Source organism: Ciconia boyciana, chromosome 15 (assembly GCF_034638445.1).
Source record: "Ciconia boyciana chromosome 15, ASM3463844v1, whole genome shotgun sequence".
Taxonomy (NCBI): Eukaryota; Metazoa; Chordata; class Aves; order Ciconiiformes; family Ciconiidae; genus Ciconia; species Ciconia boyciana.
The window spans coordinates 10,607,237-10,624,561 of NC_132948.1; the positions used below are offsets into that span (position 1 = coordinate 10,607,237).

At 55.2% G+C, this 17,325-nt stretch overlaps 1 protein-coding gene across 12 annotated transcripts in view; it reads right to left on the reverse strand.

Annotated features, from left to right (window-relative positions):
• Positions 1-17,325, reverse strand: part of NCOR2 (nuclear receptor corepressor 2) — a 257,644-nt gene that overhangs the window by 77,794 nt on the left and 162,525 nt on the right. For 7 of the 12 annotated variants that reach the window (XM_072880178.1, XM_072880175.1, XM_072880184.1 and 4 more), the window contains 6 exons: positions 16,786-16,852; positions 11,287-11,474; positions 9,860-9,956; positions 7,227-7,405; positions 3,508-3,562; positions 1,217-1,315 (listed from right to left, as the gene is read on the reverse strand). In XM_072880178.1, coding sequence (XP_072736279.1) covers positions 1,217-1,315; positions 3,508-3,562; positions 7,227-7,405; positions 9,860-9,956; positions 11,287-11,474; positions 16,786-16,852 — 685 coding nt within the window. The remainder of the gene's footprint in view (positions 1-1,216; positions 1,316-3,507; positions 3,563-7,226; positions 7,406-9,859; positions 9,957-11,286; positions 11,475-16,785; positions 16,853-17,325) is intronic. The other 5 variants (XM_072880181.1, XM_072880189.1, XM_072880191.1 and 2 more) reach the window with 3 other exon arrangements.

Sequence of the window (17,325 nt, forward strand, 5' to 3'; positions counted from 1 at the left end):
TAATCTAATAGGGCTTTATCCATCTCTAATGTCTCTGAAAAAAAGAAGGGAAAATTGGGCCCCGTCCATGACATTCGTCATGTGCTAGCTATTCTGATGTCTTAAGGCTGCAGAAATCAAATTGGAGCGAGGCTACCTATCTGCCTCCCAATCAGGATCTAGACCCAAGTGCTGCTTTTTATGGCCATGCAGTGTGAGGAGCTGCTGATGTCAGCGGTGGCACGGGCCAGGGCAGTTTTTCCATCCTTATCCCCACGTTATCTGGAGAGATACTCCCTTTGCGGTCACCTCACTCTCCTCATAACGTGGATAATCATTCATTTCACGGACCTGGGGATCCACCAGCAGGACCTTCCTCTGGCTAAAAGCATCTGCAGGAACAAGGTACCTGCCCAAAATGTTAGCACTTATCTGGGTACCTGGGTATCGCGGTATCAGCAGCAACACTGGCATGGTCATGTCCAGATTTGTATCTTGGCCATGGTAATGGCAAGGGTCGATTCAGTCACCTACCCCCAGGCACCTCGTGGTGCCCTAGGTACCTGCCCAGCCCTTAACCACAGGGTTAAGAGTCTCCTCTAGCTTCAGCGCCAAATCTGCCAGCCCCGGGGATCTCAGACACCCTCCAGCACTTCAGATAGCTTTAGATGGCTCTGCTCAGGTGGTCACCAGAAGTCACTCCCACCCAAGTCATCCTCCTCCCATACCTTTGCCCACAGGAAGAGCCTCGGGCAGGCTCTGGAAGGCAGGAGCATCCCCAGCCAGCACGCAGCCCCCAGGAGCCCTCTCCCCGTTGGCACACCGGCTGCGTCTCCGGAGGGCAGAGAGAAACGGGCCCCGCTCGATTCTCGCACAGAGCCACAGGCTGCACAGGCAACCCCGTGCTACTCCTGACGCCTGGCCAGGTTTTCTGCATTCACTCCATCCCCTTTTTCAAGCATCTTGGGTTTGCTGTTTGCTTTTATAAAGCTACTGTGACCTTGGCACAGAGACGGACAAACATCAACTGCCAGAAAACAGCATGTTCTGAAAAGCTACACAGAGCAAAACCACAGCCCCATCGCAGTCTGCAAGCAAGATCTCCATCTGGGGAGGAGAGAAAAGAAGCATTTGGGGTGCTCGGAGAAAGTGCTGCCGAGAAGCTGCAAGTACAAAGCGCTGCAGCTCCTTGCTCAGCCTGAGGGACGACGTTTCCACGCGCTCCTCCAGCTCTTACCTGGCTCTTCCCGCGCCGCCGGTAATTCCTTCTTACAAGGTTCTTGTAATTCTCATTCTTCTTGGTCAGGTAGTAATACAGGACGCAGTCTGCCACTGTCTGCAACGACACGGGCAAGTCAGGGAACAGAAGGCGCTGGCCCCTCGCTCTGTTGGGGTGCAGACTTCCAGGAGCAGCGTTCAGGCCCTGCCATCACCAGGGCTCCTGCTGCTTCTGAAGATCTGCAGCCCAAACAGGCTTCCCCACACCTCCCTCCCAAAGCCCTTGGGTGGAGCTGGAAGAGGGGGAGCAATGCACGTTGTCCTAGTAAAAAAAGTTCAGCTCTTCCAAGGGACAGACCGGGGCCGTCCCGCAGGTGTGCCAAGACGGAGACGGGGGTGCAGAGCAGAGAGCATCCCCCATTGGAAGCAAAGCAGGGGGAAGGGCTGACCCCAGATGACTGTGGCAACTAAAGGCAGAAGGAGAGCTGCCTGTCACCCTCTGTTGCGGTTACGTGAGGCACAACCTGCCACGCGACTGTCAGCTAGTGTTATTTCCAGCCGTTAAGCTCGCTGGCTCCAGCGCGCACAACTTTCTCGTGGACGGATCGAGATCCCGACGCTCGGGAGCCACCATCCCAACTCCTGTTCCAGCGGTTGGCCCCGCCAGCGCTGTCCTAGATTGGACACATTAGGAAAATCAGGAGCCATGGCTGGGACATACTCTGCTCCTGAACCGCACAGAGCACGCCGTGCTGGGAAAAGTCCTTTGCTCAGCTGGGAGGGAACCTGAACACTGGTCTTGGGCTACACCTTCACATACAGGATCAGCGGTTGCGTGAACAGAAGTAATCCCACAGAGCCATCACGCCTGCAAGCGCCTAGGAAGAGGGGGCTGCTGCATGCTGCCGGGGGGGTGCCTGGGGGCTGCGCTCTCCCCATCCCTGTGCAAGGAGTGGAACCATTTGCAAAAACAGATTGCAACTTTTAAAGTGTTAATTGGATCTCTCTCTAATCTAGCCCTGATTATACACACACACACGAACACAAAAACTTACAGTCATCTGTTCCAAGGGCTAAGATCACTATTTTTTTATAATGCAATTTTAAAATCTATTAATTCATTACATTGAGGCATACTTTGCATCTCTCTCCAACAGGATAATGGATGTGTTCTGTATCATAATTACAGCCTGATTTACAAACGAGTACAAATAAAATTAGAAGACATTTTACAGCTTGGAACACAGACTGGATTGTAAGCATCATCCAAGTCCCACCGCTTTCGGCTTTAACAAGTGGGAAAGGCTGAAAAGAGCCTGGTATTTTACAGCAACAACAGCAGCACAAGGTTGCTGCTGGCCTTTGCTTGCTTGCTGCTTTGGACAGGAAAATCAAGGTCTTATAAATTATTTCCCCAGCCTAAGTCATGCAGAATCAGAGAATAATTTAGGCTGGAAGGGACATCTGCAGGCCACTCCCCTGAAAGCAGAGGGGTTCCCCCAGAGCGAGTGGACGCCGCAGAGGTGTAACACTGCACGGGATGGGCAGAGGACGCACCTAACTACACGGACCAGAGCAGCAGCAGCTCTCAAGTGTTTCTGGCTCAGAAGAGCACCCGGTCCATCGCTGTCTTTCCAAGCTGGGTCTGTCCAGAATCTGTCACACGGCCTGTCCCACAGAAGGTACCTGGCCTTGCTCAGAATGGGACCAGAGAATCGCTCTTCCTTCAGATCTCTTTTTTAAACCTTTCTTCCATCAGCCCAATTAACAGCAAAAAGGAGAAGTCCAAGAGGCACAACACAGAGGCCTGGGAAAGGTCAGGCCCTCCTGCGAGCAAACTATTCCTGAACACCAAGGGGAGGTGTGTGGGTTTACGTGACACCAACCCGAACTGCGGGATGAACTGGGACTCAGCCCACCCTCAAGATCCCCACCCTGCACGAGGAGGGGACCCCTCTGCCTTGTGCTGGGCAGCCGGGTGCCCACACCCCCTGCACGATAGCCTGGCTGGTGCAAAATGCCTCCAGGAGAGGCTGGAAAGCAGCTCCCCCAGGCAGATCACGGGGTGGGCTGCAACGCCTACGCGCCAGGCTGGATGCGTTCACACATCTCGCGGCTCTGAGCTCCCTGTCTCTCCGCAGCTGAGTCAATCCCTTGTCTCTGCAGGGAGCCGTCTGGACCGTGCCCGGGGCTCTGAGCCACCAGCACCCACAGGTGCCCAGCATCCGCCGGCTGCTCCAGCACCAAAGGGAGCCACGTGATGGAGAAGAGAGAGCGCTGGGCAGGTTAAAGCCAGGCAGGGAGGCTTACCTTCCTGTCCAGAAAGGATGCGATCAGGCCGAAGTTCTTTGGATGCTGCATGAACCTGCGGGAGTGAGAGGGAGAGGGTTAGCGTGCGTGCCAGCTCCGACCCCGCTCGCTGCGGGGCTGCTGTGCCCGGAGCGGCGAGGTCAGCTCCCCGAGGGACTTAGGGGTTTGAGAAAATATTTGTCTGCTGCTCAGCTTCCCAGAAACACAGGAACTTTAAAATTAGACCAGTGGAGCCAGGCTGGGTGGGAGCTTCAATGCGCAGATGTTCATCACAGGGTGGGAGAGGGCAGGGGGGCTGGCAGCGCCCGACAGCTGCCCGTTACCCTGCCTGATCCCACGGCCACCCCAGCCCATACCAATGGCAGGATGGGCACGGAGGGCAGCTGCACACCTGGCCGAGGCCTCAGGATACGGCAAGGAAAGGGCGAGGAATCATCGATTCCTTGAGGAATCGTCAATGGCCGAGCACAAGCACCCTGCAGCATGGCCAGGGGTGCCCCCGCTGCTGAGCAGGACCCCAAGCCTGGCTGGGCTGTCAGGAGCAGCTGTAAAAGACGGGAAGGGAAACCCAAACCCCAGGAGGAAGCACAAAGCTGCCACGTTGCCGAGTTGCTCAAGAGATCCCCGGTGGCATGGCGGCTCCGGGGAACGCCGCCTCCTGCCCAGCGAGGAGCTGTCAGCAGGCTCACCCGCAGATCCGGCAGCCCAGGAAGGAGCATCGCCCACTGCGGGGAAGTTGTCCCCAGGCGCAAAGACGTCACCTCCAACAAATCCCTTCACCTAGCTGGTGGGAAAGCGCCGAAGGCCAACAAGCCCTTGGCACGAGGTGTTCCCGCTGGCAGGAGGACAGTTAACTGGTGCATCACCGAAGCGCGGGGAGCCTGGCTCTTGTGCCGGGGCTGGAGCTCAGTGCTGGCCCCAGCCTAAAGGTTGCCACCAGCACGGGCTCTGTCCTGGAGAGCCGAGTGGCCGGGGCCAGCCCTGCTCGGCATGTGTGGCTCTGCCGGCTCCCAGGAGCTGACGGCTCTGTGCCCTGGACAAATGGTTCGGAGGCAAGAGGCGGGCGAGCTGAGGTGTGGGTGCAACGCGGGCAGGACATGTCGAGCAGCTCGTTGCCTCCAGCCCTGCCGGTGATTCCCCCGGGGCTACTGGCCGAGCCCTCTCCTCCCGCCTTCGTTGCTCAGCCCTGCTGCCAAACTCAGGGTCAGGGCACCGAGCTGAGTTCAGCAAGGGCCTGACTTGACTTCAGCCACGGCAGCAGGATGTGGGTGCTGTCACCCGCACACCGATGCCCTTCTTGATGCAGGATCCCCATCTGGTTTGGATGGCACTGCAAGAGCCCTGTCACCGTAACTGGTCACCAGAGCAAGGGATCTCATCTCCGCTGCAGCCAGGACGAGGCTTTTGTGGGTGACAGTGTGGGATGGGGGGGGGAACATGGGAGGTGGGAGCATGGACAGCAATGGGAGTGTGGCGCTCAGGCGCTTAATGGGGACCCAAGTCTCTATCAGCCTTTCTGCCATCAAGTGTTCTGAAGGGCAAAACTTACCCCCCCCCCCCCCCGATATAACACAGACACCAAGGGAGATCCCCCAAGACACATGACTAAATAAATAAGTAAAAGAAAAAAGAAACCAGAAATGCTGGGGGGGGGGGAGGAAACGCAGCTGGGCTGCTCAGACAGACTGGGATCAGAGCACAGCTCTGGAGCTGGCTCGTCACGCTGCATGCAGCACAAACCAAGGGCTGACCGAGGGCCAGGGTTTTCAAGGCCATGTTATCAATGATGTTCACGCAGCGTTGGGGGCAATGCAGATGACAATCCACTGTTTTTCATGGGCCAGGCAGTGTCCCCACGACACGGGACGGATGCTGCGTTCTCACGGTGCCCAGCACGACAGGGCCTTGATGCCTGAGCGGGATCAAGGGGTACCGCAGCCATCCCTGCTCCTTCACCAGCAAACATGGCCCCCCTGGGAGCAGGCTAGCAGTAGGCTCTCAATAAGGAGACCTGAAATCCTGCCCAGAAGCAAATCAAATCAGACTCTTCCTCATGGTTATGTTTTAACAGCTAAAATGAGTTCAGACCTGGAGCTTGTTGGTCTTGCAGTGCCTGGCTGTCTTCTCCGAGAGCCCCTGCCATCGGGGCTGAACAAGAGGTTGCACCAGGTTTTCCGGCTCTGGGTCATGATCACAGATGACACAACTTTGATTCACCATAAATACCCAGGCCGCAAGCTGCAGCACACCGGGCAGCTCAGCTACCCGCACACCGGGATCGGGGCGAGAGCCAGGGCAGGACTCTCTTGGCCCTCCTTACAGCTCCTAAGTACCAATCTCTTAAAATGAGCTTTGTGAGAACCCTAAAATGCTGCTGTATTTATGCCTCGAGCTCTGCATCACCCACGGCGATGACACAGAAACCACCGTGCACAGCAGGATGCATGAGTTGGGTGTGGATTCTTCCAGCCCCATTAGCCAGGCACAGCCCAGCCATTAAAGACCAAGTAATTAGCCTTTGCGTCATTTGCAGGCAAGCCTTACTGTTTGGAGTGTCACATTTTAAGGCTAATTAGCAATGAGGATTCTCCTCTACCAAAGGCTTGGAGCTGGTTTGCTTGTTTTGTTCGTTTTCAGTCCATCTTGGCAATTAGTTATTTCAGCTGCAAACAGGAGTCGTCACAAGCAGGGACAGGAGGAGGGATCCCGGACACGGAGAGGCTTCCAGCACGGCTGGTCGTGGGCCTGCTGGTAATCCACGGAGCTGTCTCACAATCGTCCGGAGGCCAGAGTAAGGTGGTGCTGCCGCAAGGGACGAGGTGGCCCTGGCGCACCCACGTACCCCCGTGTCCCTCATGTCCAGAGCAGCGAGCCCTGGCAGAGCTCAGCCTGCTGGAAGTTGAACTCCAGCTCTGCTTTTACAGACACAGGGCACACTGGAGGCACCAAGGATGCTCGGGTCCTCCTGCAAACACGCTAGGCTATGAGGTACGGAGGAGTCTGGATGTGAGACTGAGCTGGGACCCACAGCTTGGCTGACAGCGCAGTGGTACCCAGGGAAGGGATCAGCAATCCCCCAGGTGACCTCAGTCGATAAAGCAAAGCTGTTCTCAAGTACTGCTTGCAAACAGGAGAAAGCGCCGCAGCCAGAGTTTGCACATGTCTGGTGTGGGAATGCATCCATGAAAAAAGCAGCTGTTGGCAAATCCTGCAGAGAGCAGGACGGAGCGCTGAGGGACAGGCACCGGCTGGAAGTGGCAGCCTGAGGGGGTCTGCACGGCGGGGTTGGATGTTGACAGCCCCGAGAATCCCTCTGGACACGCAGTGCCCAAAGGACAGGCATGTAAATCCAAAGACGTAAGGGTGTATGGAGCATTGGGTTTCACTGGCTTTATCCTTACGCCGGCTGATACAACGGGGGGAAGCAGAAGCAGAAAAACTTCTAGTTCTCGCCCTGTTGTGAGCAGCGGCTTCCCACATCTCCGCACGTGGGCACAAACACACCAACCATACAGAAAGGCCTGAGGTTTCTGTGCAGGTACATCACCCTGTGCCCAGGTCCAAGGCAACACAGCGACCACAACTGTGTCCCTTGGGGGCAAGAGAAGCCCTTGGGAAATTCATGCCTCAGTGTGCCGGGGCCCTGGCCAAAGAACTGCACGGGTCCTGTCTACACTTCCCAAGGGCTGCGCAAAGAGAGGTGTGTGGGCTGCACTCACTTTTCCCGGAAGGTCTCCTTCTCCTGTTCGCTCCACATGTTCATCACCTGCCGGTCCTTGTAGACCTTCATGGGGTCATCCATGAGGCCGTTCATGTTGATGAATTTAATGCGCTGCTGGTCAGCATCGTAGAGCATGGGTGGGATGACAGCGAGCTGGCGCATCTGCTTCTCCAGGTTCTGTGGGGAGAGCAGAGAGAACAGTTGGTCAGCACGGGCCCGTGGGGACTGCAGGGCATAGATGTTAGAGAGGAAAGGACAGGCAGAGGAACGGGAGAATTCAAAGGCAAGCACTAGACAGCTTTATTGCTAGAGTAATTGTAAATTAAACGCTGAAAAAGGCTATCGCTGTCAGCTAGGAAACAATTAATCTTTCATTTTGAAATAAAAGGCTTTAAGATACCATGTGGAACTGTCTGACTTAAGCAAAACAGCTCCTGACCATGACGAGAGACAAGTCAAAGCAGCGGTGGCACAGGGAATGCAAACCCCTTCCCAGCCATCAAACCCACGGCTACGGGGAGGTTCAGCCCCCCCACCCCAAACTGCGAGGGAAGCGGGTCAGCTCTGCAAAGCTTTCTGAAAGGGTGGGCAGAGGGAGACGTTGTGTTTCCCTTCCACAGGAAACCTAATATTGTTCCAGGAGGTTTCAAATATCAGCATAACAGGGTCGTCATTCCTTTCTTTCCTCTTACTGCAACACCCTGGGACACAATCTGATGCCTTTACTCCATCCTATTCAAGCGCAAAGTTCATCCAGAGCCCTGGCTGCACACCAGGACAGGACAGACTGGGCACACTGGTTTCCTTAAGTATTTGCAAAGAGTGGCCAACGTGATGTCTCATTTGTGCTGTCCCCTGCCCGAACGCCAGGACTGTCCCTTCGGCTGAGCTGCTGGTGGTCCCCCGGCAGGGGTCTGCCCTGCGGGGACGAAGGGATGCTCTGGCCAGCCTCTTTCATTTGCTAGCAGCACTGCCACTCCGAGTCCTCCCTGTCACCTGGGATGGCACTGGTCAGACTTAAATTCCAACCCTTGACCCAGGAAGGCCAGGTCTCAAGTGCTGTTATTTTAGTTTACAGCTAGACGCTGGTTCCTGGGAGAACACTAACGTCCAATCCTTCCAGCGAGCTGCCGACCCAGGCCTGCCCAGCACCGCTCTGCTTCCCCGCTGCGACCGATCAGACCCAACCTCCTCTTCCTAAAACACAGCTCTCTGCACAGACACGGACGTTTCAATCATTTCATCACGCTCCTCATCCTCACTAGGACACCTCCCGTTTAGCAACTGGCTCCTTCAGACGCCCTGGGGCTGTCATCTCATCGGCAGAGGTCAGGAACAGCCTGCAGCCAGAACATCGACCCTGACAGCCGCAGACCGCCCCAGCCAAAAGGAGAAAGCCCCTGTGCAGAGCCTGGGCCAGCAGAGGGGCAGCTGGCAGGAGCACTGCCTGCAGCTGAGAGCGCAGGGCCTCTCCCTTCGCCTGGCAGGGTCTCGGGGTGCCCGGCGCTGCAGATACACTCCGCCAGTGGGCAGCGAGACCGCTCTCCTCTCCAGCAACGTGTCGGGGCGGAGAGCTGGCCCCTGCCACCAGCGATGCTCCCCGGCTCTCACCTCCCTGCTCCTTCCAACCTTGTGGAAGGGCTGGAAGCTCTTCAGGTCCTCTGAGACAAGCAAAGCGGTGCTTTGATGCTCAGCAGAAGGCTATCGGGGTGGAGTTTAGCAGCACACTGTGCAGGAGGTCAGAGGCAATCGTCTAACGCTCCCCTTGGCCACAACCTCTGTAGAGCTGTGAAATTTCCCTCTGCTTCCGAGATCTGTGTCCTCTGGGTCATCACCTTAACTGGCTAACAGCAAACTGCCTGGGACCCAGGGCAGGGAGTGAACTGTGGCGCGCAGGCAGCAAATATCTCAGCTATTGCTGGGCAATGGCTGCTCTCCCCTCCCAAACGCGATCCATTCACTGCAGCTCGCCTCCGTGCCAAGAGAGTGGAACCCTTGTGAAACCAGATCCAAACGAAGCCAAGGTCACGGGGATGTTTCAAGATGAATGGAGCACTCCCAGAAGATGTGGGCCAACTGGCTCACGTACAAACCATTCATTCCATAGGATTCCCCTGTGTCAAGCCGCACAGCCCATTCAAAACAAAACGAAACAGAAAAACCCCTCCACCCGGCAGCCAGGGTGCTGGCTCCCTTCCCTTCCCTTCCCACCTCCACTTCCAGTTCAAACCAACAGCCAGGAGGTGTTTGTGGGGTGCTACCCAGGATGAGCAGCAGGCTGGGGTTTCAGGTCCCTAAGAGGCAGTCGACTGCCGATAAACCCTACCCACTGGCCACCAGCTCCTGGGGCGCTTTGCTCCATGTTTTGCTCCTACAGAACCATCGCACAGCTCCGTTACATCTCTTGGGCGGCTGGAAAGATGCTGCTGGGTATTAAACAAACACCTCACTTTGGATCCTGTCCAGAAAGCACATTAGATATCATGGCAACCTCCCCAGCCTCAGCGTGGCCTGAAGTTAGTGGGATTTGGTATCAGATTTTACCATTGGACCTGGCGGTATTCTCCTGGCTTCCTCGGAGAAGAGTGGAGTGAGGGGTGAAGAGGAGGAGAAAGGACAACCCAGTCTCACCTCTTGTTCTGAGAGCCCGTCGATGATTTCTGACACCTCGTGCTCGCTGCGCGCAGCCGACATGGAGAGCCCACCACTGCCCCTCTGTCCTACCCTGCTGGGAAAGGGCAGTGAAACACTCAGACACTGATGCTCCATTTTGTAAACCACATTCATGACAACTTGCTGGCCCTCTTGTCCTCCATAATGGCCATATCCCAACACCTCACCCAGGCCACCCCATCCCACACTGCGGGAACGGTGCCCGCTGCAGCCCCGTGGGCTCTGACAGCACTTACTCTTGCCTGGAGAGCACCGTCCCCCGTGCCCCGTGGGTTCAGGGCTCACGGGTCGAGAGCCTCAAACAACCTTCCTTACCTGTGCCAACAGCCACCTCCTGGGTCGCTACAACAGAAGGAGATTTCATACCCAACCACACTCTCCCCACATTATTCTCTCCTGTTCATCGCACCGCAGCAATGGCATAAAGGCGTCAGCATTAGCACCGAGCCGTTAGCACTGTGCCACCGCATCTGGTTTGCAAATGCTGCAGGGACTTTTAAATCAAAACCAGCCATCGACATCTTTCCCCCGCAATATCACCCAACATAACAGCCGCGCATCCCAAGGAATTAAAGCTTTTCTTACTAAGCACGTAAAAGCTTAAAACATTTCTCAGTACCATTTCTCCCCTTCTCTTTAAGATAAAATAAAGCCACCGATTAGGAAGTTTGGACCCATCCAGCTGTTTACAGGGCACAAGGGTTTGGGTTGTGCACACATCAGGTGTCCCTGGGCAAGATCCTGGGGCTGAAATGGGAAGGACAGGGAGTTTTCAGCAAGAAGGGTGGAGATCATGAAATCATGTCTCCTCCTGGCAGGAAACAATATGACCTCAATTGCGCTTCCAACGAGGAGGAAAAAATGGACAGGGGATGGGACAGACAGGGGACATCCCTTTCAGTGAGACACTTTGCTCCTCTCACATCGTCTGCGGTCATTCCTATAACCTCTGCAGACCTTTCTTCTCCCTGCCCATGCTCCCATCAAAGCATGTGCACGTATTAAATCATCGACACAACCAAATCCATCTGCAAGTCTCGTACATCTTCATTTAGGCCCGCTCGTAAGGCAGCAATTAGCGTCGTCCCGGCCAGGCGGCCAGCACAAGGGAGCTGCCCCTTGCTCCCACGTGGCCAGCCGGGAGACCAGCAGCAGCGGGGGAGATGGGCAACCACATTCCTGACATTTTTCCTTCCCTCTTGGCTCTGCTGAGCCACCCTGGGGAAAAAGCAGCAAGGCTGCTTGTCTGCTGGCTTCTGCCTTCAACTAGAAGGGGAGAAAAGGGACCAATAGCCATCCCAGCCCGCTCCTTCCGCAAACAAATCCCACACCCATCCCCAAAGAAAAGAGAAAGGCTGTCCGATACCAGCTCAGCCCCTTCCTACCGCTTCTCCTCTAACCTCTGCATGCGCTCTTGCAGTTCCCGCTGCTTCCGGATCTCTGGGAATTGCTTCTCATAGTATTCCCGCACTTTGCTCTCTTTGGCACGACGCCGGGGGTTATTTTCAATGCGCTCCACTTTTTTTTCCCAGGCCTCCATCAGCTGGTCATAGCGCTGGCAAAACTTCTGTTCCTGAAAGGGTGGAGGGAGAGAGGGAGCTCAGGAGACGTGCCTGGGAAGGGCAGCTCCTTCAGGCCTGTCCCTCGATGGCTGCTCAGGCTGAGCATGAGTCACGTTGCTTAAAGAAATACGGTTTATTAGGACATGGACACACTGCAGGGTCCGGGACCAACCCGAGGGTAAATTCTCAAAACAGGCCACCAGGTTCCCTCAGGCTTTTCTCTTCCAGACCCAACATCTTTGGTGAAACCAGGACTCTTGCCCAGTGTGGCTTTGCCCACCCCACCGCACCTTCTGCCTGAGCATCCTCCCGCACCTTGGCTGCTTGATTCAGCAGCCAAAGCCCCAGAGCCGGGGAGGGAGCCCCTGCTCCGACACGGCTGGCCATGCACGGGAAGAGGGCAAGTCGCCGGCCTGAGGCCACCGAGCAAGAAGGGACTGAAACATGGCCTTCGGAGGAGAGGCAGGAGGGCAGGGCATGCAGAGCTGTAATTTCGGAGCCGCCAGCTCGCTGTGCCGGGAGGGGCTCGCTGAGGCGCCCACAGCCAGGCACCCCTTCCCACCCACACGCACCGGCCCCGGCGCTCACGGCTCTGCGCTGGCAACACCGATGGGACTGGGGCCACAGGTCAGCTCCGTGCATGGGCCCCGCTCCCCGAAACCAAGAGCCGGGCACCTGGCCCCTGTCCAAGGCCATACGGCATGGTGGCCCAGCCGCGCCGTGATGCCCCCAGCTCCTCCACTGTCCTGGAAAGCAAAAGTATTTTTCCAGCTGCTGCTCCTCCCTTTTGGCCCAGGAGCAGGATGAGCGCATCCCCACCGACGGCAAACTCAGGCTCTGCCGAAACGCGGCGCTGCAGCGGGTTTCCACGCCACGTCCCCCCAGGTGACGTCCTCCTGGCACACCCACCCAGCCACCCACACAGGTCCAGCACCGCACTTCTGCCTGGTATTTATGGGACCAGCCTGGTAACCGTAACATTAAAACATCATTTGCAACACAAATGAGCCTCCCTCCCCCCACCCCCGAATCACTCCTCCCTCCTCCGGCCACTCTTGCTGGAGGAGAACACCCATGGACAGATGAGGTCCACGCCAAGAAGATGCCCGGCCACGGTCCCCGATGGCTGCAGCGGTGACAGGAGCAATGGCACCCAGCCTCATGTGAAAGCAGCTGGGCGACCAGAGGGGGTTTTAAGGTTTCATTTTGAGTGAAACGAATGCCTTCTAGGCCCCAAATCAGGAAGTGAAAGCAGATGTCGCTCTGCAAAATAATCAATGGCAAACCCCAGGTCGCCTTCCACCCCCCACGCCGCTTTCCAGAACGGGCGGCTCGGCACCGCGCCCGGCACCGCAGCAGAGACGGGGGGAATCCAGATTTCAAAGGAATAAACTCATCTCTTGCCACCACCACCCCATGACCGGAGGGAAGTCCAAGGCTGTAGGATTTCCCAGATACGCTCTGCTCTTGTCTCGCTCGCTCTCAGCCACCAAAGAAAAAAATGGGGCGAGGTAAAAAAACCCAAACCCAAACCAATGGAAACGCCCAATTCCAGGTCAGGAGGCAGCAGGGTTACCCCGAGCCAAGCGGGTCAGTCGTGCCATCGACCCTGAGGACCGGCAGCTCCACGGCCTGTCGCTGGTGCCAGGTACCCGCAGCAACCCACGGCCAGCGTCACGCTGATCCTAGCATGTGGGTTTGGTCCAGCCATCCCAGATCTGGCAATAACCCAAGCACAGCAACACGTCCTGTGATCCCCGTGGCCTTTTGGAGGCACCTCGACAATACTGTGGGGCGAAGCACCTCAACCCCCACAGCTGATGCAGACTAACACTCCCCCGAGCAAATACATTAATTCCCATTTGCATGCCCGGAGCCAGAGGCTTTCCTGCCCCACACAGATGCACAGGAGATGCTTGGGTTTTGGCAGGAGCTAAAGGAAATGGCTGTAAGATGAAAGCGAGGAATGAGAACAAAAATAAAAATGCCCTAAAAGCCACCAAGGGGAATCTCGCGCTGCGGACGAGGAGCTATAGGTAATGCCAACAAACTGTGGCAGCTTGGAGAAATCACAGCTGCTGCATTTTTACCCCTCCTGAAGCAATACTATCAGCCCCCCTGAAAATGAGAGCTCCCACCCTGCCAGCAAATATGCTACATCCTCCTGCTTTCAGAGCATCGCATTTGGGAAGAGGCTAAAAATACCCCGCAAAGTTTATCAAGCCTCAGCGCCAGGCGGCAACCGGTACCCCGTGCTGCGTGCCAGCCCGCGGCGCGGCCGGGGGACAGCCCAGCACGAGGGCTCGGTCTGGTGAGAAGCTTTGAGGCTTTGAAAGGTTTTTCATTCCCCGTGGGAATGAGCCAGCACTGGGTCCCACACCGCCACCGCCCCGGCAGAGCCGCCTGGCACGGCCGCTGGGCTGTTTCACAGCCGGCGGGGAAGCTCTTTTTCTTCCTTTTCCTCCACTCTCTGGGACAACTGGATGAAAGCTTTATCCAGAATTCCTCTTTTAAGGAACTGGTATTTGCGGATGGAAGAAGCAACATCAATGTCACACGGCTGATTTCCCCAGTAACTCACACGCCGGCAGCGGGTGGGCAGTACCAAAGCTCCCTGCTCACAGGACTCAGCCCTCTGGAGCACAGCTCTGTTATGGACCGGCCAAACACTTCTGACTTGCATCGGCTCTCTTAAAGCCCCTTCCCACCATGGAGCAAAGAGATCCTCCCTGCCACGCAACCTTCAAACCCCACCACAGTGGGGCTGGTCTGCAGCATCCCTCTCTAGTGCTTTTTGGTCCAGCTGGGATACACGCTCCCCGCAATCTTCTGCCATCCTTCAGAAGCCAAGATTACAGGCACCTTATAGCACCGTGCGTTCCTCAGATCTTCACAGCTCAATCACCAGGAGAAGCTCCTGGTCAGGCGCTTCAGAAGCAGAAGCATCTATTCCTTCTTCTTCGAGCATCCTCTGAGCAGCCTTAAGCCAGCGTGTCCATTCCTGAGCAACCATCTGTGCCGGCTTTTAGCATCGGTGCCTCCTCTGCTCCCCTTCCCGGCTGGGCTCACCAGCCCATCAGCCTCTCAATCACACAAGTAAGTGATGGCGAGCCAAATCGGACTTGACATGCGTATCTAAAAATGGATGAATAGTAACGCCGCCGTAGCAGCTGAAGGCAGTTTGTAGGCTGTGCCAAGCCCGAGCCCTCCCGCAGCCCACGTTCTCGCAGCTCCAGGGAACGGAGCAGCTCTTCGGAGGAGAGGGGAAGAGCGAAGGTGACAGGAGGTACCAGTCCAATTCCTACGCAAGCCCCACGGTTTTGTTTCCCTGGCTGATGGAGATAAACCTCTTACAGCCAGAACAGCTCCCTTTACCCTTCTCTCCCTGCAGCATCACCCCTCTGATGGCAATTAAATGTCTTCCGCTGTGCCGACCTTGGTGGAGGCAGGAGGAAGCCCTGCGGATCCTCTGGTGGGGCTCTCAGGGCTGGACCCTGCAGGGACCGAGCTCTGACCCTGCTCCAGCCAGCCCTGGGCAGCGACAATACCCCAGAAAGTAGAAGAGCCACAAAGAAACGCTGGCACATAGATGGGCTTTGCTAAAAATAGGGTCTGCTACAAAATAGGCAGAAAAATAGCTAAGCGTACCCATTTTGCAAACAGAATCAGCAAATGTATTCACTTTGCAAATTCAGCAACCGTATGTTGCCTATTTTATAGAATAGGCAAAATGCTTCCCTAAACTGAAAAATCCCCTTTCAAGGACACTGAATAAACCGGCTGGCAGAAATTCACCTATTTTGCATGACAGGCGACTTTACTGCAAGCTGTATTTTAGGAACTGTGCTCTTGCAGCCTAATTAAACCTTTTCCCCCAGCTCCTCGATATTCACAACAGAGCGACTCACTCTAGATTTAGTGCAGTAACCGGCCATTTCCACCAGAAAGCAGCTCCTGGGCAGTTCCCTTCTAGTTCCAATAAAACCACACGATGCTTTGCAATCCCTGTTTTGAGGAAGGGAATATTGATCCGCTTCCCGCAACTGCAGAAGTGCTCAGCAGCAGCAGGCGAGGTGCCCTGAGCAGCACCGGCTGCCACACCGGGCCGTGCTGAAGGCGTAAGCCCTGTAGCCCCTTGCTAGAAACCTGGAATAAAAGTTTTACCACGGAAAAGACTAAACAAACATGTATTCGGACACAAACAGAGGGCACAACCATCCCTTTGGAGTGCAAGATCCGTGGCTTTTGGAAGATTGCTATAAAATGGGGGAAAAATAAGAAAATAATTTGATCACTGGCTCAGAAATGTCTACAACAGCCTTATTGGAAGCTGCTTTTAAAGGTAGAGCCTTCCAACCACTTCCCAGGGCTGATTATTTTGAATTTTTCCAACAACTCCTCCCAGACGGAGCACTTCTGTCCAAAACCAGCACCAGAGACGCTCAGAAAACCTGCACCGCTGGCAACTTAAGATGCTAACGCCAGCACCTGAGCCTGCCCCCAGAATGGAGACACCAAGTCAGGAACCGGTATTTACACCTTCCATGTAGAACACAAAGCCCTGGATCGTGAGCTGCATCACCCTTCACAGAAAGATGTCGTAAAGTCCACCTTCCCGGTGGGGGCTGCTCGTTGCTGCTGGCATTTCCCCCTCTGGGCTGGTTTCGCCTCTTAGCTCCCGCTGGCGACTACCGCAGGCAACTGTCAGCGCTGAAAATGTTAAATTCTGTAAATCCCACTTGAACTTTCCCCTCTATTTACTAGGGCCTTGCAACGAACACCTTTGAAGTCCCATAATAAACCCCACCTTCCCCCTTACCTAGCCAAGAGCCATCTCCTTGAAGGACACTGGAACTATCTCACAGGCAAAGCTGCCTAGAAATTAACTGGCCGGGGCTTGATTTTTGTTTTAAACCACAAATTCCTAGAACATCGCTCTGTGGTCAGCTGGAAAGAGTCAGATCAGTCTTCAGACCATTTATTGGAAGCAGAGTCAGCTTGTTTCACACCTCTCTTAGGGTACAATTACTCACAAAGTAGACATTTACGCTGTGAATAGGCTCGCTGAGGTCAAGGAAGGGCTCGCTGTGATTAAGCCAACCCCACATGCTTGCTCTGCGGGGGGTACTTGGGGAGGGAGGTGCTGCCTGCTGCACCTCTCCTTTACATCCAAGTTAGTTTAAGCATAAGAGATGCCACAGCAATGAAACAGGCAAAGTACTGAGCATCAGTACTTCTCTGCTGGAAAACGTCCTTTTCTTTCTCACATAATGAATTACTCTGCTTTATACATATAAAATAAGGTATAGGGGAATCACTTACCCATTGTTTGCGAGCATGATTTCTCCTCTTAAAGTACAAAATTAACTTTTTCCGCATTGCCTGGTTTCTGTAAAGGAAAAAAAAAGAAAAAAGGATGAGATCCGATTAATGAGGCGGCTAAAATCCAAAGCCTGGCTCTCCCCACTCCCAAAGGAGTTCGCAACGCAGCTTCCACCTTAACTCGGAATTGCATCAACCTCAGAGCCGCAAACGTGGTTATCTGGGGACCTTGCGCCAGCTTTAGAGAAAGACCAACGAACCTCCAGCATGAGGACCTTTGCCCACATTCTGTTGGTAAAACCAGGACTAAGGTCAAGAACTAAAATTATAAACTCCCAATTCTGCAAACCTTTACTGTGTGCTCAGCACTGAACACGTGCAGACGTTCAGCTCTGCATTTAACAGCGGGCCTGGCTGTTTCTTGATTATTTTTACATTTTGATCTGCAAAAACCCAATGGGGTCCCAAGAGTTGGGGGGCTCAGGCCAAGCTCTGTGTAGCAGGGGGTGGCTCCCCCCAGCACCCCCACGCAGAGGCCAC